Source organism: Salvelinus alpinus, chromosome 8 (genome assembly GCF_045679555.1).
Source record: "Salvelinus alpinus chromosome 8, SLU_Salpinus.1, whole genome shotgun sequence".
Lineage (NCBI taxonomy): Eukaryota > Metazoa > Chordata > Actinopteri > Salmoniformes > Salmonidae > Salvelinus > Salvelinus alpinus.
In genome coordinates this window covers 4753805-4779920 of record NC_092093.1, presented here as the reverse complement: position 1 = coordinate 4779920, position 26116 = coordinate 4753805, and the positions used below count along the sequence as shown (strand labels likewise).

General features: G+C 47.9%; 1 protein-coding gene across 1 annotated transcript in view; it reads left to right on the top strand.

Annotated features, from left to right (window-relative positions):
- The first annotated feature begins 12782 nt into the window (after positions 1-12782).
- LOC139582451 (XK-related protein 6) overlaps positions 12783-26116 on the top strand; it is a 141055-nt gene continuing 127721 nt past the window's right edge. Inside the window, exon 1 of the mRNA XM_071412462.1 lies at positions 12783-13887. Within this exon, the coding sequence (XP_071268563.1) occupies positions 13292-13887 (596 nt within the window). The 5' untranslated portion in view covers positions 12783-13291. The remainder of the gene's footprint in view (positions 13888-26116) is intronic.

Sequence of the window (26116 nt, the reverse complement as noted above, 5' to 3'; positions counted from 1 at the left end):
ATGCTCCTCCACCCCTCTCTCCAGACAGACAGAGCAAGCTCCTCCACCCCTCTCTCCAGACAGACAGAACAAGCTCCTCCACCCCTCTCTCCAGACAGACAGAGCATGCTCCTCCACCCCTCTCTCCAGACAGACAGAGCATGCTCCTCCACCCCTCTCTCCAGACAGACAGAGCAAGCTCCTCCACCCCTCTCTCCAGACAGACAGAGCAAGCTCCTCCACCCCTCTCTCCATACAGACAGAGCAAGCTCCTCCACCCCTCTCTCCAGACAGACAGAGCAAGCTCCTCCACCCCTCTCTCCAGACAGACAGACAGAGCAAGCTCCTCCACCCCTCTCTCCAGACAGACAGAGCATGCTCCTCCACCCCTCTCTCCATACAGACAGAGCAAGCTCCTCCACCCCTCTCTCCAGACAGACAGAGCATGCTCCTCCACCCCTCTCTCCAGACAGACAGAGCAAGCTCCTCCACCCCTCCTCAGTGCAGTCTCTCGTGGGATTCTTCAGCGATTAGATCCCTTGAATTATATATCGGAGTGTTACGTGTGAGCTGCGATGAATGCCGTGCCGTCCGCCCGCCAGAGGAATACACTACTCTATTTGCCTTCATCAAACTTTCATGTGGTTTGTGTTGGTGATGAGAAACATCTTTCAGTTCCTGGTAAGTCAGAGTGACTGAGGTGATCTGATCAAGGGCTCTTGTCTCTCTCTCTCTACGGCGGCCTTTCTCAATAGCAAGGCTATGCTCACTGAGTCTGTACATAGTCAAAGCTTTCCTTAAGTTTGGGTCAGTCACAGTGGTCAGGTATTCTGCCACTGTGTACTCTCTGTTTAGGGCCAAATAGCATTCTAGTTTGCTCTGTTTTTTTGTTAATTCTTTCCAATGTGTCAAGTAATTATCTTTTTGTTTTCTCATGATTTGGTTGGGTCTAATTGTGCTGTTGTCCTGGGGCTCTGTGGGGTGTGTTTGTGTTTGTGAACAGAGCCCCAGGACCAGCTTGCTTAGGGCACTCTTCTCCAGGTTCATCTCTCTGTAGGTGATGGCTTTGTTATGGAAGGTTTGGGAATCGCTTCCTTTTAGGTGGTTGTAGAATTTAACGGCTCTTTTCTGGATTTTGATAATTAGTGGGTATCGGCCTAATTCTGCTCTGCATGCATTATTTGGTGTTCTACGTTGTACACGGAGGATATTTTTGCAGAATTCTGCATGCAGAGTCTCAATTTGGTGTTTGTCCCATTTTGTGAAATCTTGGTTGGTGAGCGGACCCCAGACCTCACAACCATAAAGGGCAATGGGCTCTATGACTGATTCAAGTATTTTTAGCCAGATCCTAATTGGTATGTTGAAATTTATGTTCCTTTTGATGGCATAGAATGCCCTTCTTGCCTTGTCTCTCAGATCGTTCACAGCTTTGTGGAAGTTACCTGTGGCGCTGATGTTTAGGCCGAGGTATGTATAGTTTTTTGTGTGCTCTAGGGCAACAGTGTCTAGATGGAATTTGTGGTCCTGGCGACTGGACCTTTTTTGGAACACCATTATTTTGGTCTTACTGAGATTTACTGAGATTTACATATGAGATTTACTGAGATTTACATATGATTGAGTGTAGTCTGGCCCAGGAGTGTGAAGGTGAACGGAAAGGCTCTGGAGCAACGAACCGCCCTTGCTGTCTCTGCCAGGCCGGTTCCCCTCTCTCCACTGGGATTCTCTGCCTCTAACCCTGTTACAGGGGCTGAGTCACTGGCTTGCTGGTGCTCTTTCATGCCGTCCCTAGGAGGGGTGCGTCACTTGAGTGGGTTGAGTTACTGACGTGATCTTCCTGTCTGGGTTGGCGCCCCCCCTTGGTTTGTGCTGTGGTGGAGACCTTTGTGGGCTATACTCGGCCTTGTCTCAGGATTGTAAGTTGGTGGTTGAGGATTTCCCTCTAGTGGTGCGGGGGCTGTGCTTTGGCAAAGTGGGTGGGGTTATATCCTTCCTATTTGGCCCTGTCCGGGGGTTTCTTCGGATGGGGCCACAGTGTCTCCTGACCGCTCCTGTCTCAGCCTCCAGTATTTATGCTGCAGTAGTTTGTGTCGGGGGGCTAGGGTCAGTTGGTTACCTGGAGTACTTCTCCTGTCTTATCCAGTGTCCTGTGTGAATTTAAGTATGCTCTCTCTAATTCTCTCGTTCTCTCTTTCTCTCTGAGAACCTGAGCCCTAGGACCATACGTCAGGACTACCGGGCATGATGACACCTTGCTGTCCCCAGTCCGCCTGGCCTTGCTGCTATTCCAGTTTCAACTGTTCTGCCTGCGGTTACGGAACCCCTACCTGTCCCAGACCTGCTGTTTTCAATTCTTAATGATCGGCTATGAAAAGCCAACTGAGATTTATTCCTGATTATTATTTGACCATGCTTGTCATTTATGAACATTTTGAAAATCTTGGCTCTCTCTAATTTTCTCCTTCTCTCTTTCTTTCTCTCGGAGGACCTGAGCCCTAGGACCATACGTCGGGACTACCGGCCGTGGTGACTCCTTGCTCTCCCCAGTCCGCCTGGCCTTGCTGCTATTCCAGTTTCAACTGTTCTGCCTGCGGTTATGGAACCCCTACATGTCCCAGACCTGCTGTTTTCAACTCTTAATGATCGGCTATGAAAAGCCAACTGAGATTTATTCCTGATTATTATTTGACCATGCTTGTCATTTATGAAAATTTTGAAAATCTTGGCTCTCTCTAATTTTCTCCTTCTCTCTTTCTTTCTCTCGGAGGACCTGGGCCCTAGGACCATGCGTCGGGACTGCCGCCCGTGGTGACTCCTTGCTGTCCCCAGTCCGCCTGGCCTTGCTGCTATTCCAGTTTCAGCTGTTCTGCCTGCGGTTATGGAACCGCCACCTGTCCCAGACCTGTTGTTTTTCAACTCTTGATGATCGGCTATGAAAAGCCAACTGAAAATTATTCATGATTATTATTTGACCATGCTTGTCACTTATGAACATTTTTGAACATCTTGGCATAGTTCTGTTATAATCTCCACCCGGCACAGCCAGAAGAGGACTGGCCACCCCTCATAGCCTGGTTCCTCTCTAGGTTTCTTCCTAGGTTTTGGCCTTTCTAGGGAGTTTTTCCTAGCCACCGTGCTTCTACACCTGCATTACTAGCTGTTTGGGGTTTTAGGCTGGGTGTCTGTACAGCACTTCGAGATATTAGCTGATGTACGAAGGGCTATATAAAATAAAATTGATTGATTGATTACTGTCAGGGCCCAGGTCTGACAGAATCTGTGCAGAAGATCTAGGTGCTGCTGTAGGCCCTCCTTGGTTGGTGACAGAAGCACCAGATCATCAGCAAACAGTAGACATTTGACTTCAGAGTCTAGTAGGGTGAGGCCGGGTGCTGCAGACTGTTCTAGTGCCCGCGCCAATTCGTTGATATATATGTTGAAGAGGGTGGGGCTTAAGCTGCATCCCTGTCTCACCCCACGACCCTGTGTGAAGAAATGTGTGTGTTTTTTGCCAATTTTAACCGCACACTTGTTGTTTGTGTACATGGATTTTATAATGTCGTATGTTTTACCCCCAACACCACTTTCCATCAATTTGTATAGCAGACCCTCATGCCAAATTGAGTCGAAGGCTTTTTTGAAATCAACAAAGCATGAGAAGACTTTGCCTTTGTTTTGGTTTGTTTGGTTGTCAATTAGGGTGTGTAGGGTGAATACATGGTCTGTTGTACGGTAATTTGGTAAAAAGCCAATTTGACATTTGCTCAGTACATTGTGTTCATTGAGGAAATGTACGAGTCTGCTGTTAATGATAATGCAGAGTATTTTCCCAAGGTTACTGTTGACGCATATTCCACGGTAGTTATTGGGGTCAAATTTGTCTCCACTTTTGTGGATTGGGGTGATCAGTCCTTGGTTCCAAATATTGGGGAAGATGCCAGAGCTAAGGACGATGTTAAAGAGTTTTAGTATAGCCAATTGGAATTTGTTGTCTGTATATTTGATCATTTCATTAAGGATACCATCAACACCACAGGCCTTTTTGGGTTGGAGGGTTTTTATTTTGTCCTGTAACTCGTTCAAGGTAATTGGAGAATCCAGTGGGTTCTGGTAGTCTTTAATAGTTGATTCTAGGATTTGTATTTGATCATGTATATGTTTTTGCTCTTTATTCTTTGTTATAGAGCCAAAAAGATTGGAGAAGTGGTTTACCCATACATCTCCATTTTGGATAGATAATTCTTCGTGTTGTTGTTTGTTTAGTGTTTTCCAATTTTCCCAGAAGTGGTTAGAGTCTATGGAGTCTTCAATTACATTGAGCTGATTTCTGACGTGCTGTTCCTTCTTTTTCCGTAGTGTATTTCTGTATTGTTTTAGTGATTCACCATAGTGAAGGCGTAGACTCAGGTTTTCCGGGTCTCTATGTTTTTGGTTGGACAGGTTCCTCAATTTATTTCTTAGATTTTTGCATTCTTTATCAAACCATTTGTCATTGTTGTTCATTTTCTTCGGTTTTCTATTTGAGATTTTTAGATTTGATAGGGAAGCTGAGAGGTCAAATATACTGTTAAGATTTTCTACTGCCAAGTTTACACCTTCACTATTGCAGTGGAACATTTTACCCAGGAAGTTGTCTAAAAGGGATTGAATTTGCTGTTGCCTAATTGTTTTTTGGTAGGTTTCCAAACTGCATTCCTTCCATCTATAGCATTTCTTAATGTTACTCAGTTCCTTTGGCTTTGATGCCTCATGATTGAGTATTGCTCTGTTCAAGTAGACTGTGATTTTGCTGTGGTCTGATAGGGGTGTCAGTGGGCTGACTGTGAACGCTCTGAGAGACTCTGGGTTGAGGTCAGTGATAAAGTAGTCTACAGTGCTACTGCCAAGAGATGAGCTATAGGTGAACCTACCATAGGAGTCCCCTCGAAGCCTACCATTGACTATGTACATACCCAGCGTGCGACAGAGCTGCAGGAGTTGTGACCCGTTTTTGTTGGTTATGTTGTCATAGTTGTGCCTAGGGGGGCATATGGGGGAGGGAATGCTGTCACCTGCAGCATTCCCCTCTCTCTCTCTCTCTCTCTCTCTCTCTCTCTCTCTCTCTCTCTCTCTCTCTCTCTCTCTCTCTCTCTCTCTCTCTCTCTCTCTCTCTCTCTCTCTCTCTCTCTCTCTCTCTCTCTCTCTCTCTCTCTCTCTCTCTCTCTGTCTCTGTCTCTGTCTCTCTGTCCCTCTGTCCCTCTGTCCCTCTGTCCCTCTCCCTCTCTCTCTCTCTTGGGTACTACAGACACTTGTTCCTGTTGGATCTGGAGCAGGTAAATATGTCAGCCATTACTACGTTCTATAGTGCTGTGTTTTGGGCATGGAAACATACTATCTGTTCACAGAGACGTTTCACGGCCAGGGGCATTGATAATGAAGGGGCCACTGTTTCACAACCCTCACATCCAGACCAGAGTGCTGACCTGTTTCACAACCCTCACATCCAGACCAGAGTGCTGACCTGTTTCACAACCCTCAAATCCAGACCAGAAAGCTGACCTGTTTCACAACCCTCACATCCAGACCAGAAAGCTGACCTGTTTCACAACCCTCTCATCCAGACCAGAGTGCTGACCTGTTTCACACCACTCTCATCCAGACCAGAGTGCTGACCTGTTTCACAACCCTCACATCCAGACCAGAGTGCTGACCTGTTTCACAACCCTCACATCCAGACCAGAGTGCTGACCTGTTTCACATCCCTCACATCCAGACCAGAGATTGACCTGTTTCACACCACTCACATCCAGACCAGAGTGCTGACCTGTTTCACAACCCTCACATCCAGACCAGAGTGCTGACCTGTTTCACAACCCTCACATCCAGACCAGAGTGCTGACCTGTTTCACAACCCTCACATCCAGACCGGAGTGCTGACCTGTTTCACAACCCTCACATCCAGACCAGAGTGCTGACCTGTTTCACAACCCTCACATCCAGACCGGAGTGCTGACCTCTGCCAGCTTGCGGGCCAGGCATGTGAGAGCGGTGTACACTAACCTGCACTGACCTGCAAAGAAGATGACCAGAGCCCTATTCCCTAGATGAAATCTCCCAGCAACATGGCAGAGGCTTACTCCATAAAATCAACAAGGCTGCTGTAGTAGGGGGTGAAGGGGGTACGAGCTGCACTACCGGGCTCGTTCAGAGAGCTGCTGTAGCAGGGGGTGAAGGGGGTACGAGCTGCACTACCGGGCTCGTTCATAGAGCTGCTGTAGCAGAGGGTGAAGGGGGTACGAGCTGCACTACCGGGCTCGTTCAGAGAGCTGCTGTAGCAGGGGGTGAAGGGGGTACGAGCTGCACTACCGGGCTCGTTCAGAGAGCTGCTGTAGCAGGGGGTGAAGGGGGTACGAGCTGCACTACCGGGCTCGTTCAGAGAGCTGCTGTAGTAGGGGGTGAAGGGGGTACGAGCTGCACTACCGTGCTCGTTCAGAGAGCTGCTGTAGCAGGGGGTGAAGGGGGTACGAGCTGCACTACCGGGCTCGTTCAGAGAGCTGCTGTAGCAGGGGGTGAAGGGGGTACGAGCTGCACTACCGGGCTCGTTCAGAGAGCTGCTGTAGCAGGGGGTGAAGGGGGTACGAGCTGCACTACCGGGCTCGTTCAGAGAGCTGCTGTAGTAGGGGGTGAAGGGGGTACGAGCTGCACTACCGGGCTCGTTCAGAGAGCTGCTGGGGAGTAGGCAGAAACTGTACCGTCTAATCACGAATGACACTGTCCTACCTCCTTTCACTATTGCTGCCACCGCAGGGCAACACCCGGAAGGTGAAGGAATGAGGGGGGAGGAGGGGGAGGGGGGGGGGCTTTTGGACAGCCAGCTAAAAAAAGCTCTGTACTTGGTGGCTGTGAATGTGGCTTAGAAATACCATCTGAATGGACTAAGGGCAACGGGGTGGCCCGGGGGAGTTTGGGACCGGGCTCCTCTCTGAGAGGATGTTGGCGCTAAATTACAGTGGAGGATTATTCACGTGGCTATCGCTACGAACAGATACATGCCCCACCTCTGATCCATCAGTGGGGAGGAGGAGACAGCGAAGCATTCAGAGTGGGTGGTGGTGGGGCTGATTTTGGGCCTATATCTTGGAGGGCCTAGGTATTGGAGAGCCTAGGTATTGTAGGGCCTATCTATTGCAGGGCCTAGGTATTGCAGGGCCTAGGTATTGGAGGGCCTAGGTATTGGAGGGCCTAGGTATTGGAGGGCCTCGGTATAGGAGGGCCTCGGTATAGGAGGGCCTAGGTATTGGAGGGCCTCGGTATAGGAGGGCCTAGGTATAGGAGGGCCTAGGTATTGGAGGGCCTAGGTATTGGAGGGCCTAGGTATTGGAGGGCCTAGGTATTGGAGGGCCTAGGTATTGGAGGGCCTAGGTATTGGAGGGCCTAGGTATTGGAGGGCCTAGGTATTGGAGGGCCTAGGTATTGGAGGGCCTAGGTATTGGAGGGCCTAGGTATTGGAGGGCCTAGGTATTGGAGGGCCTAGGTATTGCAGGGCCTAGGTATTGGAGGGCCTAGGTATTGCAGGGCCTAGGTATTGGCGGGCCTGGGTATTGCAGGGCCTAGGTATTGGCGGGCCTATGTATTGCAGGGCCCAAGTATTGCAAGTCCTAGGTATTGGAGGGCCTAGGTATTGGAGGGCCTAGGTATTGGCGGGCCTATGTATTGCAGGGCCCAAGTATTGCAAGTCCTAGGTATTGGAGGGCCTAGGTATTGGAGGGCCTAGGTATTGGCGGGCCTAGGTATTGCAGGGCCCAAGTATTGCAAGTCCTAGGTATAGGAGGGCCTAGGTATAGGAAGGCCTAGGTATAGTAGGGCCTAGGTATAGTGTAGCCAGCAGGAAAAATTAGATGCAGGGGATGGGATGTATGGACCCCCAGAGCTGTGCTGCTGGCCTCGGCTCACACTGGAGCATAGGGAGAACCGTCTGGAGGACGCTATAGGGCTGTGGGGCGTCAGGGTGGACGAGGAGGGGGGATTGGATCTAACTGTCTCTCTCCTCTCTGTGTTTCTCAGGGTTAAAGTGCTGTGAGTGTCTCAGTAAAACAGCAGACATATGTGTTGTTGAGACCTGCCAACATAATGATAGGATGTCTATGAAATGATAGGATGTCTATGAAATGATATAAGACTGGGCACTCTACGTCAATTTCATCCTATCATTTTGGGGCGGGCGATTCCCTGATCCACCTCTACGCAGACGACACCATTCTATATACTTCCGGCCCTTCCTTGGACACTGTGCTATCTAACCTCCAAACGAGCTTCAATGCCATACAACACTCCTTCCGTGGCCTCCAACTGCTCTTAAACGCTAGTAAAACCAAATGCATGCTTTTCAACCGTTCGCTGCCTGCACCCGCACGCCCGACTAGCATCACTACTCTGGACGGTTCCGACCTAGAATATGTGGACATCTATAAGTACCTAGGTGTCTGGCTAGACTGCAAACTCTCCTTCCAGACTCATATCAAACATCTCCAATCCAAAATCAAAGCAAGAATCGGCTTTCTATTCCGCAACAAAGCCTCCTTCACTCACGCCGCCAAACTTACCCTAGTAAAACTGACTATCCTACCGATCCTCGACTTCGGCGATGTCATCTACAAAATAGCTTCCAATACTCTACTCAGCAAACTGGATGCAGTTTATCACAGTGCCATTCGTTTTGTTACTAAAGCACCTTATACGACCCACCACTGCGACCTGTATGCCCTAGTCGGCTGGCCCTCGCTACATGTTCGTCGTCAGACCCACTGGCTCCAGGTCATCTACAAGGCTATGCTAGGTAAAGTGCCGCCTTATCTCAGTTCACTGGTCACGATGGCTACACCCACCCGCAACACGCGCTCCAGCAGGTGTATCTCACTGATCATCCCTAAAGCCAAAACCTCATTTGGACGCCTTTCCTTCCAGTTCTCTGCTGCCTGCGACTGGAACGAATTGCAAAAATCTCTGAAGTTGGAGACTTTTATCTCCCTCAACAACTTTAAAAATCTGCTATCCGAGCAGCTAACCGATCGCTGCAGCTGTACATAGTCCATCTGTAAACTACCCACCCAATTTACCTACCTCACCCCCCATACTGCTTTTATTTATTTACTTTTCTGCTCTTTTGCACACCAGTATCTCTTCTTGCACATGATCATCTGATGATTTATCACTCCAGTGTTAATCTGCTAAATTGTAATTATTCGATTTATTGCCTACCTCATGCCTTTTGCACACATTGTATATAGATTCTCTTTTTTTTCTACCATGTTATTGACTTGTTTATTGTTTACTCCATGTGTAACTCTGTGTTGTCTGTTCACACTGCTATGCTTTATCTTGGCCAGGTCGCAGTTGCAAATGAGAACTTGTTCTCAACTAGCCTACCTGGTTAAATAAAGGTGAAATAAAAATAAAAAAATAAATCATTCTGTCATTTCACATACATCCTATCATATATGAGTGGCTTAAATAATTAGCCAACATGTAATAGCCTATCCTTTGAGCACAAACCCACCAAGAGTGTAGCCAATCTTATCCGTTGTCAAGGCAGGCCCTAAACACCTGTATGCATTGTCCACAGGTGTTCAACTCATTCCACGGAGAGCTGAGTGTCTGAAGGGTTTTCTCTCCACCCTTGCACTTGATTGAGGAATTACTAATTAGTTAAGAACTCCCCTCACCTGGTTGTCTAAGTCTTAATTGGAAGGACAAACCAAAAAACCTGCCCGACACTCAGCACTCAGTGGAATGAGTTTGACACCCCTGGTATGGTAATACATGATCAGGGTGCCTGAGTATTACTGTGTTTACACAGGCAGCTCAATTCTGATCTTTCGCCCAATTATTGGGGAAAAAGATTCTGATCTGATCGGTCAAAAAGATCAGAATTAGGCTACCTGGGTATTAATACAACCTTAATCCCACACACAATTTTAAAGCTCTTGACAGTGAAAAGGCGCCATTATAGAAATGAATCATCCATTATGGTTACGTATCCCAATTAGAAATAAAAGATTGAAAAGAGAGAGAGAGAATATGTGGGCATTTTGACCGGAAATGAGAGGGCGGGAGCCTTGTACTCCCACTGGTAGAAAGAGCAAAGTCAATTAGTAAATTGTAGCTTATATCTCTGTGGTAAAGGCTTATAAAGGTTGACTACATGCTATGGTTTAATCCTGTGTGTTTGTTTGTGTGTGTGTGTGTGTGTGTGTGTGTGTGTGTGTGTGTGTGTGTGTGTGTGTGTGTGTGTGTGTGTGTGTGTGTGTGTGTGTGTGTGTGTGTGTGTGTGTGTGTGTGTGTGTGTGCGCGCTAGCCTGTAGGAGTGCTCGTGAGGGAGGCAGTGTAATGCTACTGTTGCAGTGGGCTAATCCAGGTAAATCCTTCCCTAGTGAGGGTCCAGGTTGCTTACCAAATGCTACCCTATTCCCTATTATAGTGCACTACTTTGGGCCCATACCCATATAACTCTCGTCAACAGTAATGCACTATATAGGGAATAGGGTTCCATAGGGCTCTGGTCTAAAGTAGTGCACTATATAGGGAATAGGGTGCCATAGGGCTCTGGTCTAAAGTAGTGCACTATATAGGGAATAGGGTGCCATAGGGCTCTGGTCTAAAGTAGTGCACTATTAGAGAATAGAGCTCTGGTCTAAAGTAGTGCACTATATAGGGAATAGGGCTCTGGTCTAAAGTAGTGCACTATATAGGGAATAGGGCTCTGGTCTAAAGTAGTGCACTATATAGGGAATAGGGCTCTGGTCTAAAGTAGTGCACTATATAGGGAATAGGGCTCTTGTCTAAAGTAGTGCACTATATAGGGAATAGGGTGCCATAGGGCTCTGGTCTAAAGTAGTGCACTATATAGGGAATAGGGCCCTGGTCTAAAGTAGTGCACTATATAGGGAATAGGGCTCTGGTCTAAAGTAGTGCACTATATAGGGAATAGGGCTCTGGTCTAAAGTAGTGCACTATATAGAGAATAGGGCTCTGGTCTAAAGTAGTGCACTATAATAGGGAATAGGGCTCTGGTCTAAAGTAGTGTACTATATAGGGAATAGGGCTCTGGTCTAAAGTAGTGTACTATATAGGGAATAGGGCTCTGGTCTAAAGTAGTGCATTATATAGGGAATAGTGCTCTGATCTAAAGTAGTGCACTATATAGGGAATAGGGCTCTGGTCTAAAGTAGTGCACTATATAGGGAATAGGGTAGCATTTGGGATGTATCCTTAGACTAATAGCAGAGGAGGGAACAAGGACACCAGGAAGAAGAGCGAGAGAGATTCCCCAAAACAACATGAATACAAACGTACAGACCACTCCCCTCACAGCCCCCCCCCCCCCTCCCCCACACACATTTCAGCACCACTTCAGCAGTGGACAGCTCCCGTCAAAACGCAGCGTTCAAAGCCGTAACCGCGTGGAGACGAGACATTCACTTGGGTGGGGGGGGGGGGGGGGCGTAAATCTCATGTGAAGGCTTAAGCCCGAGGGCATAATCACAGACACAGCGTTCTGTCTGGAACGTGAACTCACCAACCTTTACCCGACACCCCGGGCACGTACATCCGTCCACAGGAAGGAACGTCACTCTCAGCTAAATCGTTAACCCCTTACACTGCAAAAAAAAAAAAAAAGTGCAAAAAAACATGAAAATGGTGTTTCTGGTCTGGTAAAGATGGGTTCTCAGGCTGTGTATCATTCAATCACCAAATGATTGATCCATAATAGTTCTGAAAATGAAACCTTGGATTTGTTTTTACTAGCCCTTTTTGGCTCTTTTCTTAAAGACGTAAACGTCCAGATAAATTATGATTAATTTATAAGCCTGTATTTGCCATTCTCTATATGTTCTATATGTGCCACCAAGATGTGTCATCCGTACTCTTCCTAATGACTTGATCATATCAATATCACATGTATGTGCCTTGGGGGGGGATTGGCTAGCAAGTTCCCATCATATATCCAACTGCTGAAAGAATCCAACTACTGGCTAATGTTGTACAAAGAGATATATAGAGAGAGAGAGATATATATATATATAGAGAGAGAGAGAGATATAGAGAGAGTGATAGAGAGAGTGATAGAGATATATAGAGAGCGATATAGAGAGCGATATAGAGAGAGAGATAGAGATATATATATATATATATATATAGAGAGAGAGAGAAATAGAGAGAGAGAGGCGGGGGGGGGGGGGGGCAACAGGACCTATAATTTGATCCATGTGAACAGAACACCGTGAGGGGTTAAAAATGTGCCTGCCCGTGCCCGGCACAGCATTACATCATGTAGTCCGAAACACTAGGTGGCAACCACGTTTAGAGAGAGAGAGAGAGGGGGAGAGAGAGAGCGAGAGAGAGAGAGAGGGGAGAGAGAGAGAGCAAGGGAGAGAGAGAGAGGGGGGTGGGGGGAGAGAGAGAGAGAGAGAGAGGAGAGAGAGTAGAGAGACAGAGAGCGAGAGAGGGGGGAGAGAGGAGAGAGAGAGTAGAGAGAGCGAGAGAGAGAGAGAGAGGAGAGAGAGTAGAGAGACAGAGAGAGAGAGAGAGAGAGGGGGGAGGAGGAGAGAGAGAGTAGAGAGAGAGAGAGAGCGAGAGAGAGGAGAGAGAGAGAGAGTAGAGAGGAGAGAGAGTAGAGAGAGAGAGAGAGAGGAGAGAGAGAGACAGAGAGAGACAGAGAGAGAGAGAGAGACAGACAGAGAGAGAGTAGAGAGAGAGAGAGAGAGAGAGAGAGAGAGAGACAGAGAGAGAGAGAGAGAGAGAGAGAGAGAGAGAGAGAGAGAGAGAGAGAGAGAGAGAGAGAGGGAGAGGTAGTCGTGGAACAGAGTGCGGAGGGACGGTCGGTCGTGGAATCCAGCCTTGCAGCTGGAGGAAGGAAGGAGAGGAAAATGGAGAATGACGGAAAACACTGAATGATGAGGCTGTGAAAGGGCTATAGTTGATAGATAGATAATTATGTACAGGTAATGAATACACCAGTGTGGTAAGATATTATAGGATTTATCAGACTTGAATTTGCACCGCGCCGGCTTAAAAACCCGTTGTAGCCAGGTGAGAATTAACAGCTAGGCTACCTCCTCTCTTTAGCAATAACGGATCAAACGGAGACAGAAGATGGGCTGCGTCTGTGACGCCACCGATGCCGCCTGGACGCAATCCGGGGACCGACCGGGAGACGTCGTCGCACTGCCGCCCCACTTTTAGATGGCGCCCACGTTTGGGGTGCACTCGGAAAACAGGTGTCAGGGAACCCCGGAAGCCGGAGGTGTGAGCCGCTTCATCAGAGAGCAAGATGGCAGCCAAATCCGATGGTCGGGGAGTCGTCCGGGGATTCGCCCAGCTGCACAACCTGGACGAGGTGGTGGGGACCGGCGAGGGCGACCCGAGGGAAGGCAGCTCCTTCCACATCTGCCACTGCTGCAACACCTCGTCCTGTTACTGGGGCTGCCGGAGCGCCTGTCTGCATTACCTCCGCGGCAAGGGGAAGGGGAAAGGCGGGGGAGGAGAAGGGGACGCAGGGCCGGGGCGGCCGCCGCAGGAGGAGCGCCTCTGGCTGGACTGTCTGTGGATCATCCTGGCCCTGTTCGTGTTCTTCTGGGACGTGGGGACAGACCTGGCGCTGGCCATCGACTACTACCACAAGCATGACTACCTCTGGTCCGGACTCACCCTCTTCTTGGTGCTGGTGCCCTCGGTGCTGGTCCAGATCTTGAGCTTCAGGTGGTTCGTGCAGGATTACACCGGGGGCGGTCTGGGCTCTGTGGAAGGGCTGAGCAACCGGAGAGCTGCGGTGGGGCTGAGAGCACAGAGAAGGGACAGGTGCTGCTTGCTCTCTGTGTGGCTGTGGCAGACCCTCATTCACATCTTCCAGATGGGACAAGTATGGAGGTAAGATGAACTGAAGGGTGATGTCTGTCTGTCTGTCTGGGTGCCTACTGACACCACCACATGAGACCAAAGCGCAGTGTGTTACACCCACCACCCTATGAAACCTATCCGCTACCCCCCCCCCCCCACCCCCCCCCACCCACCACTCTCCTCTCTTCCTACTCTCCACTGATTGCATGTTTCTCTGTGTCACCTGGGATAACCTCTGGGACATGATGAATACACAAGCAGCAGTGAATCTGTCTGTCTGGTCTGATGTGCGTGTCTGAAAATGGCCACTGCTTTCAACAATAGCCTGTATCGTTTTTTTTTCTGTCAGCTTTTCACATGAGGGATTGTTGTTTTTGGGGGTTTTGCTTGCACCTTCCCCCATCACCCCCCCCCCCCCTCCCCCCACCTATAGGATGATCAGAGAACAAATGTGTGCCCAGTCTCACGTCATTGCTGCTCAATAACTTAGACCCTCATGAGAACAATTGATGTCAACCTCCATTGTAGCCTAAGTGTGTGTCTCTCTCCATGCACCGTATGTATTGGAGATGAGAGGCTTTTTGTGCACAGAGAGAGAGAGAGAGAGAGAGAGAGAGAGAGAGAGAGAGAGAGAGAGGTAGCCTGAAGAGGGTATGCGTGTGTCTTCCTGTGAGAGATGGAGTCAGGCACGGCGTTATAGTGCATGTGAGGTTTTCTAAGCGCCAACGCTCCACCCGCCCGCCCTCACGAAAACAGCCTACACAACTCTGAAACCAGCATCTGCTTTCATGGCTACCGCGACGCGTCGTCCCATAAAACCACGTTTTTTTCCCCCCTCTCACAGACATGATGTCATCCAGTCCTTTGCGTCGCTGGCTCGGCGCTTCGTTTTTTTTTTTTACCTTTCACTGCTAGGCTATTACTCAAAACGAAAAACGTCTGCCGGCGAGACCGTGTGCATCTGTCTAGGTTAGGCTAGCCTACTCAAAGTCTACGTGTGGTGCGCGTAATTTGTGTTAGCTGACGTGACATGCAGCTGGATAGTAGTAAAATGTGACAGCGTTGCTCTGTCCTTGTTGCTGTGAACTGGCGGCGGCTGGCGCCGGGAGCCGAACCATAGATTCAAGACTGAGGTTCTCAGAATCAACAGCAGAGAGTTGTGGGTTTTTTTTCTTGTTTTTTTTTGGTGCAGACAGACGCAGTGCCTGACGTTTAATGGGAAATGTAGCCATGGCTGTAACGCATGATGGCTGTTTCTGTCTGTAGTGCGGTGCTATAAATCAGAGACTGGCAGCTCAGCTCCTTGAGATCAACGGCATAAGTGGTCCCAATAGTTCTTATGTTCATACGTGCCTGGTGGACAAATGCATTTTTACCTTTTAACCTAACCTATGACAATACAAAATATGTGTCTGTTGCGTGTATTTGTGTGTGTGTGTGTGTGTGTTTGTGCAGTGTGTGTGTGTGTGTGTTTGTGCAGTGTGTGTGTGTGTGTTTGTGCAGTGTGTGTGTGTGTGTGTTTGTGCAGTGTGTGTGTGTTTGTGCAGTGTTTGTGCAGTGTGTGTGTTTGTGCAGTGTGTGTGTGTGTGTTTGTGCAGTGTGTGTGTTTGTGCAGTGTGTGTGTTTGTGCAGTGTGTGTGTTTGTGCAGTGTGTGTGTGTGTGTGTTTGTGCAGTGTGTGTGTGTGTGTGTTCACACTCGACAGCTGCCTCTCTTTATCATCAGTCAGATGCGTTTTTTTTAAAGCTGTTTTGATGTTGTCCCCAGTCCCCTCACATATTTATACTGTCCAAAAAATATAAACGTAATATTTCAAGTATTTTACTGAGTTCCAGTTGATAAAAGGAAAGCAGTCAAATAAAATATATTGATTAGGTCCTAATCTATTGATTACACATGACTGGGCAGGGGCGCAATCACAATGAGCTTTCACCCACTAAAGGAATATTTACTACAGACAGAAATACTCCTCAGTTTATTTTTAGAGAAATGAGAAATGTAATTCTCTCACAACAGTTCTGTTGGACATTCCTGCAGTCAGCATGCCAATAGCACACTCCTTTAAAACTTGAGACATCTGTGGCCTCGTGTTGTTGTGACAAAACTGTACATTTTTAGAGTGGCCTTTTATTGTCCCCAGCACAAGGTGCACCTGTGTAATGATCATGCTGTTTAATCAGCTTCTTGATATGCCACACCTGTCAGGTTGAATGGATTATCTTGGCAAAGGGAGAAATGCTCACTAACAGGGACGTAAACAAAGTTGTGCACAAAATTTGAGAGAAATAAGCATTTTTTTCTGCGTATAAAACATTTCTGGGATCTTATTACTTCAGCTCATGAAACATGGGACCAACACTTTACATGTTACGTTTATGTTTATGTACTTTTGCTCAGTATAATTTGAGTGTCTTCAATCCCCTAACAAATCTAGAGTCAAATAAAGAAAATAAAAAACACCCTCCCTGTCTGTGATTATAGTTCAGTCCCAACACATTATCACAGAAGTAGACCCTGTGGTGATACCATATTAGCCAAGGGCAGGGGATAGTATTTTGCTTCAGTCTTCTATTTGTGCTGTACATAAATTATTCTAATTTACTCTCTCTCCAAGAGAACTGTCAACCCCCTCTCTCTCTCTCCCTCACACACACACACACACACACACACACACACACACACACACACACACACACACACACACACACACACACACACACACACACACACACACACACACACACACACACACACACACACACACACTACCCTCTCTATCTCAGTCTCTGTTCCTACTACCCACTCTATCTCAGTCTCTGTTACTACTACCCACTATATCCCAGTCTCTGTTACTACTACCCACTATATCCCAGTCTCTGTTACTACTACCCTCTCTATCCCAGTCTCTGTTACTACTACCCACTATATCTCAGTCTCTGTTACCTCTACCCACTATATCTCAGTCTCTGTTACTATTACCCACTCTATCTCAGTCTCTGTTACTACTACCCACTATATCTCAGTATCTGTTACTACTACCCACTCTATCTCAGTCTCTGTTACTACTACCCTCTCTATCTCAGTCTCTGTTACTACTACCCACTATATCTCAGTCTCTGTTACTACTACCCACTATATCTCAGTCTCTGTTACTACTACCCTCTCTATCTCAGTCTCTGTTACTACTACCCACTATATCTCAGTCTCTGTTACTACTACCCTCTCTATCTCAGTCTCTGTTACTACTACCCACTATATCTCAGTCTCTGTTACTACTACCCACTCTATCTCAGTCTCTGTTACTACTACCCTCTCTATCTCAGTCTCTGTTACTACTACCCACTATATCTCAGTCTCTGTTACTACTACCCACTATATCTCAGTCTCTGTTACTACTACCCTCTCTATCTCAGTCTCTGTTACTACTACCCACTATATCTCAGTCTCTGTTACTATTACCCTCTCTATCCCAGTCTCTGTTACTACTACCCACTATATCTCAGTCTCTGTTACTATTACCCTCTCTATCTCGGTCTCTGTTACTATTACCCACTCTATCTCAGTCTCTGTTACTACTACCCTCTCTATCTCAGTCTCTGTTACTACTACCCACTATATCTCAGTCTCTGTTACTATTACCCTCTCTATCTCAGTCTCTGTTACTACTACCCACTCTATCTCAGTCTCTGTTACTACTACCCACTCTATCTCAGTCTGTTACTACTACCCTCTCTATCTCAGTCTCTGTTTCCTCTACCCACTCTCCATTTAACACCTAGACCCAGTGAGATTGTATTTTACACAACACACACGTGTGTTTACTAGTCTAGTGTGACTTCCTCTCGTTTTGACCCCTCTCGTCTCGTTGACTCTCGTCTCGTCTCCTCCCCTGTCCTCTCCTCTCCTCTGCTTCCGTCTCCTCTCGTTTCCTCTCATCTCCTGTCCTCTCCTCTCATCTTGTCTCCTCTCATCTTGTCTCCTCTCGTCTCATCACCTCTCGTCTCGTCTCATCTCCTCTCCTCCCCTGTCCTCTTCTCCTCTCCTCTCCTCCTCTCTTCTGCTCTCTTATTTTGGGGTTTCAGATCAGTGTGTAGATAAAGGAGACAGATGAAGGAAAGGAGATTAGGGAGACACGGTAGACAGTTGAGACCCATAGTGTCATCGAGGGAGTGACTCTAGAATCTTGAGATGCAGCTCTGGCTAACCTAGGGAAACATCATTATGGATAGTGTTGTGACAGACAGCGATCATTGTCAGGGTGCTGTCTCTCTCTCTCTCTGTGTGTCTCTGTGTCTCTGTGTCTCTCTGTGGACCCGTGCTTTCAGTGACCCACGCTACTGCCCGGGCTTGTGGCTAGTGGCACAGCCACTATCAAAGGTCAGGAGTCAAACGCTAGGTTTGTCAGATTTACCCAGAGTTCACAACCTCCGAAGCGCTCCAATGGATACTGAGACGGCACTGAGATCATTACCACTAGGCCATATAGCAGTTTGGATTGAGGCAGTAATGTATTGCACTATGTAGTACTACTAGTATAATGTTAATGTATAATGTAATACACATTATACAAGTAGTATTACATAGTGCAATACATTATACTAGCAGTACTACATAGTGCAATACATTATGCTAGTAGTACTACATAGTGCAAAACATTATACTAGTAGTACTACATAGTACTACATAGTGCAATACATTATACTACTAGTACTACATAGTGCAATACATTATGCTAGTAGTACTACATAGTGCAAAACATTATACTAGTAGTACTACATAGTGCAATACATTATACTACTAGTACTACATAGTGCAATACATTATACTACTAGTACTACATAGTGCAATACATTATACTAGTAGTACTACATAGTGCAATACATTATACTAGTAGTACTACATAGTGCAATACATTATACAAGTAGTATTACATAGTGCAATACATTATACAAGTAGTATTACATAGTGCAATACATTATACTAGTACTACTACATAGTGCAATACATTATACTAGTAGTACTACATAGTGCAAGTGGTTAGAGTGGTTTGTGGTTAGAGGAGGCGAGTAGCCTAGTGGTTAGAGCGGCAGGTAGCCTAGTGGTTAGATGAGGCTGGTAGCCTAGTGGTTAGAGGAGGCAGGTAGCCTAGTGGTTAGAGGAGGCAGGTAGCCTAGTGGTTAGAGGAGGCAGGTAGCCTAGTGGTTAGAGGAGGCAGGTAGCCTAGTGGTTAGAGGAGGCAGGTAGCCTAGTGGTTAGAGGAGGCAGGTAGCCTAGTGGTTAGAGGAGGCAGGTAGCCTAGTGGTTAGAGGAGGCAGGTAGCCTAGTGGTTAGAGGAGGCAGGTAGCCTAGTGGTTAGAGGAGGCAGGTAGCCTAGTGGTTAGAGGAGGCAGGTAGCCTAGTGGTTAGAGGAGGCAGGTAGCCTAGTGGTTAGAGGAGGCAGGTAGCCTAGTGGTTAGAGCGGCAGGTAGACTAGTGGTTAGAGCAGGTAGCCTAGTGGTTAGAGCAGGTAGCCTAGTGGTTAGAGGCAGGTAGCCTAGTGGTTAGAGGAGGCAGGTAGCCTAGTGGTTAGAGGAGGCAGGTCGCCTAGTGGTTAGAGGCAGGTGGTCTAGTGGTTAGAGCAGGTAGCCTAGTGGTTAGAGCAGGTAGCCTAGTGGTTAGAGCAGGTAGACTAGTGGTTAGAGCAGGTAGCCTAGTGGTTAGAGCATTGGTCCAGTAATCAAAATGTTGCTGGATCGAATCCCCGAGCTGACAAGGCAACAATCTGTAGTTATGGCCCTGAACAAGGCAGTTAACCCACTGTTCCCCGGGCCCTGAACAAGGCAGTTCAGGGCCCGGTTCAGTGGGTTACACTGTTCCCCGGGCCCTGAACAAGGCAGTTAACCCACCGTTCCCCGGGCCCTGAACAAGGCAGTTAACCCACTGTTCCCCGGGCGCTGAGCAAGGCAGTTAACCCACTGTTCCCCGGGCGCTGAACAAGGCAGTTAACCCACTGTTCCCCGGGCCCTGAGCAAGGCAGTTAACCCACTGTTCCCCGGGCCATGAGCAAGGCAGTTAACCCACTGTTCCCCGGGCGCTGAACAAGGCAGTTAACCCACTGTTCCCCGGGCGCTGAGCAAGGCAGTTAACCCACTGTTCCCCGGGCGCTGAACAAGGCAGTTAACCCACTGTTCCCCGGGCCCTGAGCAAGGCAGTTAACCCACTGTTCCCCGGGCCATGAACAAGGCAGTTAACCCACTGTTCCCCGGGCCATGAACAAGGCAGTTAACCCACTGTTCCCCGGGCCCTGAGCAAGGCAGTTAACCCACTGTTCCCCGGGCCATGAGCAAGGCAGTTAACCCACTGTTCCCCGGGCGCTGAACAAGGCAGTTAACCCACTGTTCCCCGGGCCCTGAGCAAGGCAGTTAACCCACTGTTCCCCGGGCCCTGAACAAGGCAGTTAACCCACTGTTCCCCGGGCCCTGAGCAAGGCAGTTAACCCACTGTTCCCCGGGCCCTGAGCAAGGCAGTTAACCCACTGTTCCCCGGGCCCTGAACAAGGCAGTTAACCCACTGTTCCCCGGGCCCTGAGCAAGGCAGTTAACCCACTGTTCCCCGGGCCCTGAGCAAGGCAGTTAACCCACTGTTCCCCGGGCCCTGAACAAGGCAGTTAACCCACTGTTCCCCGGGCCCTGAACAAGGCAGTTAACCCACTGTTCCCCGGGCCCTGAACAAGGCAGTTAACCCACTGTTCCCCGGGCCCTGAGCAAGGCAGTTAACCCACTGTTCCCCGGGCCCTGAACAAGGCAGTTAACCCACTGTTCCCCGGGCCCTGAACAAGGCAGTTAACCCACTGTTCCCCGGGCCCTGAACAAGGCAGTTAACCCACTGTTCCCCGGGCCCTGAGCAAGGCAGTTAACCCACTGTTCCCCGGGCCCTGAGCAAGGCAGTTAACCCACTGTTCCCCGGGCCCTGAACAAGGCAGTTAACCCACTGTTCCCCGGGCCCTGAGCAAGGCAGTTAACCCACTGTTCCCCGGGCCCTGAGCAAGGCAGTTAACCCACTGTTCCCCGGGCCCTGAGCAAGGCAGTTAACCCACTGTTCCCCGGGCCCTGTGAAAGAACATCAGAATAGTCGATGCTAGCACGTATTCACCGTTGGAGCATCAACAGGCGACTCACACAACAACGTAGTTCCAACTGAAACCGTTGTCACGTCAACACTAGTTAGAAGGAAGAGCCTTCTTTTCGGTTTGCAGGAGGATTCAGTGCGCTGATGTCTCATTGAGCTCGGCCCTGTGTGTGTGTCTGTGTCCATGCGTGTGTGTGTTTGATAGACAGCTTAATCAGTGGAAGACAAAATCAGTGTCTGTCTGCATAGGCTCCACGTCCCTCCCTGAGGAAATCCTTCAGAAGGATCTGCAGTTTCTTTGGGACTAGCTGCACATCCGTTCTCTTTCACTAGCTTTTTCTCTCCTCTCTCTCTCTCTCTCTCTCTCTCTCTCTCTCGCTTTTATTTATACACACACACACACACACACACACACACACACACACACACACACACACACACACACACACACACACACACACACACACACACACACACACACACACACACACACACACACACACACACACACACACACACACACACAGAGAGAGAGAGAGACGATCATGCTGGAAAGTACATCGTGTACAGATGAGTTGAAATGGAAGAGTCTGTTCATAAGGTCCAGAGTGTCGATTCATTACAAGCACATGTTGAGGGGTTTGTACAGCACCGAGAAGCTCCAATAACAAGGCTGAGGCTGAGGTGGGTCTCTGTCTATCTGAAGTCAGATCAGCTCTGATTGACATGAGCCTTGCCTCCGTTGTGTATGCTCTACAGACCAGGACAAGGCTCAATCGGCTCCAGGAAACCGGCCGTAACGCTAATACTTAATGTAACTGCTCTGTTCTGTTCTACTCTGGTCTGTTCTCCTTTATTCTGATCTACTCTGTTCTGATCTGCTCTGCTCTGCTCTGTTCTGTTCTACTCTGTTCTGCTCTGGTCTGTTCTGTTCTACTCTATTCTGTTCTGTTCTGTTCTACTCTGTTCTGCTCTGGTCTGTTCTGCTCTACTCTGCTCTGTTCTGTTCTACTCTGTTCTGCTCTGGTCTGTTCTGCTCTGCTCTGCTCTGTTCTGTTCTACTCTGTTCTGCTCTGGTCTGTTCTGTTCTACTCTATTCTGTTCTGTTCTGTTCTACTCTGTTCTGCTCTCTGTTCTGCTCTATTCTGTTCTGTCTGTTCTGTTCTGTTCTACTCTGTTCTGTTCTACTCTGGTCTGTTCTGTTCTGTTCTCTTCTACTCTGGTCTGTTCTGTCCTACTCTGTTCTGTTCTGTTCTGTTCTACTCTGTTCTGTTCTACTCTGGTCTGTTCTGTTCTGTTCTGTTCTACTCTGGTCTGTTCTGCTCTATTCTGTTCTACTCTGTTCTGATCTACTCTGTGATGATCTACTCTGTTCTCTTCTACTCTGGTCTGTTCTGCTCTGTTCTGTCCTACTCTGTTCTGTTCTGCTCTGTTCTGTTCTGTTCTGCTCTGTTCTGCTCTGTTCTGTTCTACTCTGTTCTGTTCTACTCTGTTCTGTTCTACTCTGTTCTGTTCTGTTCTACTCTGTTCTGTTCTACTCTGTTCTGTTCTGCTCTGTTCTGTTCTGTTCTGTTGTACTCTGTTCTGTTCTACTCTGTAGTGTTCTGTTCTGTTCTGTTCTGTTCTACTCTGTTCTGTTCTACTCTGCTCTGTTCTGTTCTACTCTGTTCTGTTCTGTTCTACTCTGTTCTGTTCTAGTCTGTTCGGTTCTGTCCTACTCTGTTCTGTTCTAATCTGCTTTGTTTTGTTCTGTTTTTCTCTGTTTTGTTCTACTCTGTTCTGGCAAATGCCACATAGCTTGTTCCATCTTTAGCCCAGTGGGCCTGTCTACATTGGGGTTTTAATAAAAAATCATTATTATTTGGCTGATAATTGGGGCCTCGAAGAAAATGGTGGGCTGTTGTGTAAGAAATGCCAGGGTGATTTCTTGTCCCAGGCTCTCCCTGCTCTGCAGTATGTCTGTCTGCCTCTTGTCTGATCCATCTTAACAGCGATCACACTGTGTCTAAACGCCAACAATCTGAATGTTGGGATTACAGTTTAATCCAGAATAACACAGCTCTGTCATAGAGCAACAGATACAGACAAGCTGCTGTCTGTGATATCTGCACACACACACACACACACACACACACACACACACACACACACACACACACACACACACACACACACACACACACACACACACACACACACACACACACACACACACACACACACACACACACACACACTGTCTGCTGTCTTGCTAGATATTAACGCAGGCTGAGCAGACTAAAGCAGCGTGTAGTTGGTTGCCAAGAAGGTTTGCACGAGCAGCGAAGTGAGATGCCGTGACGATATAACGCTCCAAGATGGAGGGAGAGGGGGGAGGGAGAGAGAGAGAGAGGAGGGGTGTAAAGAGAGAGGGAGAGGCGGAGAGGAGTGAAGAAGGACTAGATGGATGTATCTCAAATAGCCTCCTCTAACCCTATATAGTATAACACTTTTGACCAGAGCCCTATGGGGTTAAAGGTCAGGGTTAAGTTACAGGGGATTAGTCTGGTGGGATTTAAAATGCTCCTGTAGACGACAGTACTGTCGTGTCTTTGACTAGGCCAGATTAATTGCTATGACATGCTATTCTATAAAACAATTTAATATTAATATTACCTGATTAATATTACCTGATTGAACTAATCATGTAAATGTTAATTAGCTAGAGAGGGACACCACGAAATAATATTTATAGAGCTGTTATCTTTCGAATAAACTCTTGAAGATTTAGTAAGATTTTACGTCCATAACAGTCACATTAATCGTCATTTTATTCAGTCTCATCTGAAAGTTGTAAGTCCTTTGATTATCTGCAAGAATCCTGGCTAACAAGTTGAATCAGCAATACAAAATTGGGTTTAATTATTTATTTACTAAATACCTAACTAATCACACAGAGTCACACATATACAATTAAATCATAACTTGATCACAAAGTACGTCATACAGAAAAACGTCCCTAGCGGGCGGAATAGCTATGACAGCTTGTTACACAAAGGGAAGGGGCTGAGTCTTAGTGAAAGAGCGGGAGACAGGGACAGAGGCGAAGCTGTGCTATCGTAAATACAGTATCTGATGCATTCTAAATTACCGCCCATTTGAAAAGGAAAATGCAATAAATATTTACTCTGAGCTGCGCTTCAGTAGGTTGGTGGTAGATGGAAGGCCGTATCGCCAACCCGAGTCCTCTGTCCTTTGGAGAATGTCTCTGGTTGTCACGGGATACTTTGAAGTAACGTTGTGTATAGTAGACGGGATACTCGGACTGTCCTTCCTAACCTGCGTTTCGCTGTTGCTAACTCAACGGTTAGGAGATATCACTTCTGTAGTGAATACGAGTTCAAAGTTTATACCATTCACAATCAAAGTCCATGCTGATGTTGGCTTAGTTCTGTAGCTATTATCTGAACCATTCTGACACAGGATCGTCATCCTGGTGTGCCCGGAACAGAAAGTTATATTTTCGTCAATGGCTTTATATAGTGGAGGGAGAGGGGTGTGTCTGAAAAGTTTCTAACCCATGCCTCTTCACAGGGGCGGGCCACTGTGAGCAGAGGAAAACTTATGAAAGTCCAGATCTCTCATTTGGAAGCTAAAATTACATTTCATCTCTTTCACAAATAATGTCATATTCAAACATTTCAATTAAACAACAAGTCCATGTGAATCCGATACCTCTGACGTTTAGACTTTCCACAGTAGAGTTTATGTCATTCTATCATTGATGAGAATGTGTCAGAGGGCAACCGAACTGACATAATATACCTTAAGTACCACCGCATATGTTCAGTTGGTCGGATTACCAGAATATAGTTCATTTCCCCCCACTTTCTGATGTCCCCAGAATCTCTATGTTAACCAAGGGGTTTTCTTATGTCACATCAGTAGGAAGAGAAAAAGAGGTATTTATGACTGTCATAAACCTACCCCCACTGCCAACGTCATGACATGTCCAAACTTTTGACTGGTACGTACACAACTGCAACTATAAAACGTTGGACGCTTCTTTAGGACAGGGGTATTCAACTCTGACCCCACGTGGTCCAGAGCCTGCTGTTTTTCTGTTCTACCTGATAATGAATTGCTCCCACCTGGTGTCCTAGGTCTAAATCAGGCCCTGATTAGAGGGGAATCACCCACCTGGTGTCCCAGGTCTAAATCAGGCCCTGATTAGAGGGGAATCTCCCACCTGGTGTCCCAGGTCTAAATCAGGCCCTGATTAGAGGAGAATCACCCACCTCGTGTCCCAGGTCTAAATCAGTCCCTGGTTAGAGGGGAATCGCCCACCTGGTGTCCCAGGTCTAAATCAGGCCCTGATTAGAGGGGAATCACCCACCTGGTGTCCCGGGTCTAAATTAGGCCCTGATTAGAGGAGAATCACCCACCTGGTGTCCCAGTTCTAAATCAGGCCCTGATTAGAGGGGAATCACCCACCTGGTGTCCCAGGTCTAAATCAGGCCCTGATTAGAGGAGAATCACCCACCTGGTGTCCCAGGTCTAAATCAGTCCCTGATTAGAGGGGAATCACCCACCTGGTGTCCCAGGTCTAAATCAGGCCCTGATTAGAGGGGAATCACCCACCTGGTGTCCCGGGTCTAAATCAGGCCCTGATTAGAGGGGAATCACCCACCTGGTGTCCCAGGTCTAAATCAGTCCCTGGTTAGAGAGGAATCACCCACCTGGTTTCCCAGGTCTAAATCAGGCCCTGATTAGAGGGGAATCACCCACCTGGTGTCCCAGGTCTAAATCAGTCCCTGGTTAGAGGGGAATCACCCACCTGGTTTCCCAGGTCTAAATCAGGCCCTGATTAGAGGGGAATCACCCACCTGGTGTCCCAGGTCTAAATCAGTCCCTGATTAGAGGGGAATCACCCACCTGGTGTCCCAGGTCTAAATCAGTCCCTGATTAGAGGGGAATCACCCACCTGGTGTCCCAGGTCTAAATCAGGCCCTGATTAGAGGGGAATCACCCACCTGGTGTTCCAGGTCTAAATCAGGCCCTGATTTAGAGGAGAATCACCCACCTGGTGTCCCAGGTCTAAATCAGGCCCTGGTTTAGAGGGGAATCTCCCACCTGGTGTCCCAGGTCTAAATCAGGCCCTGATTTAGAGGGGA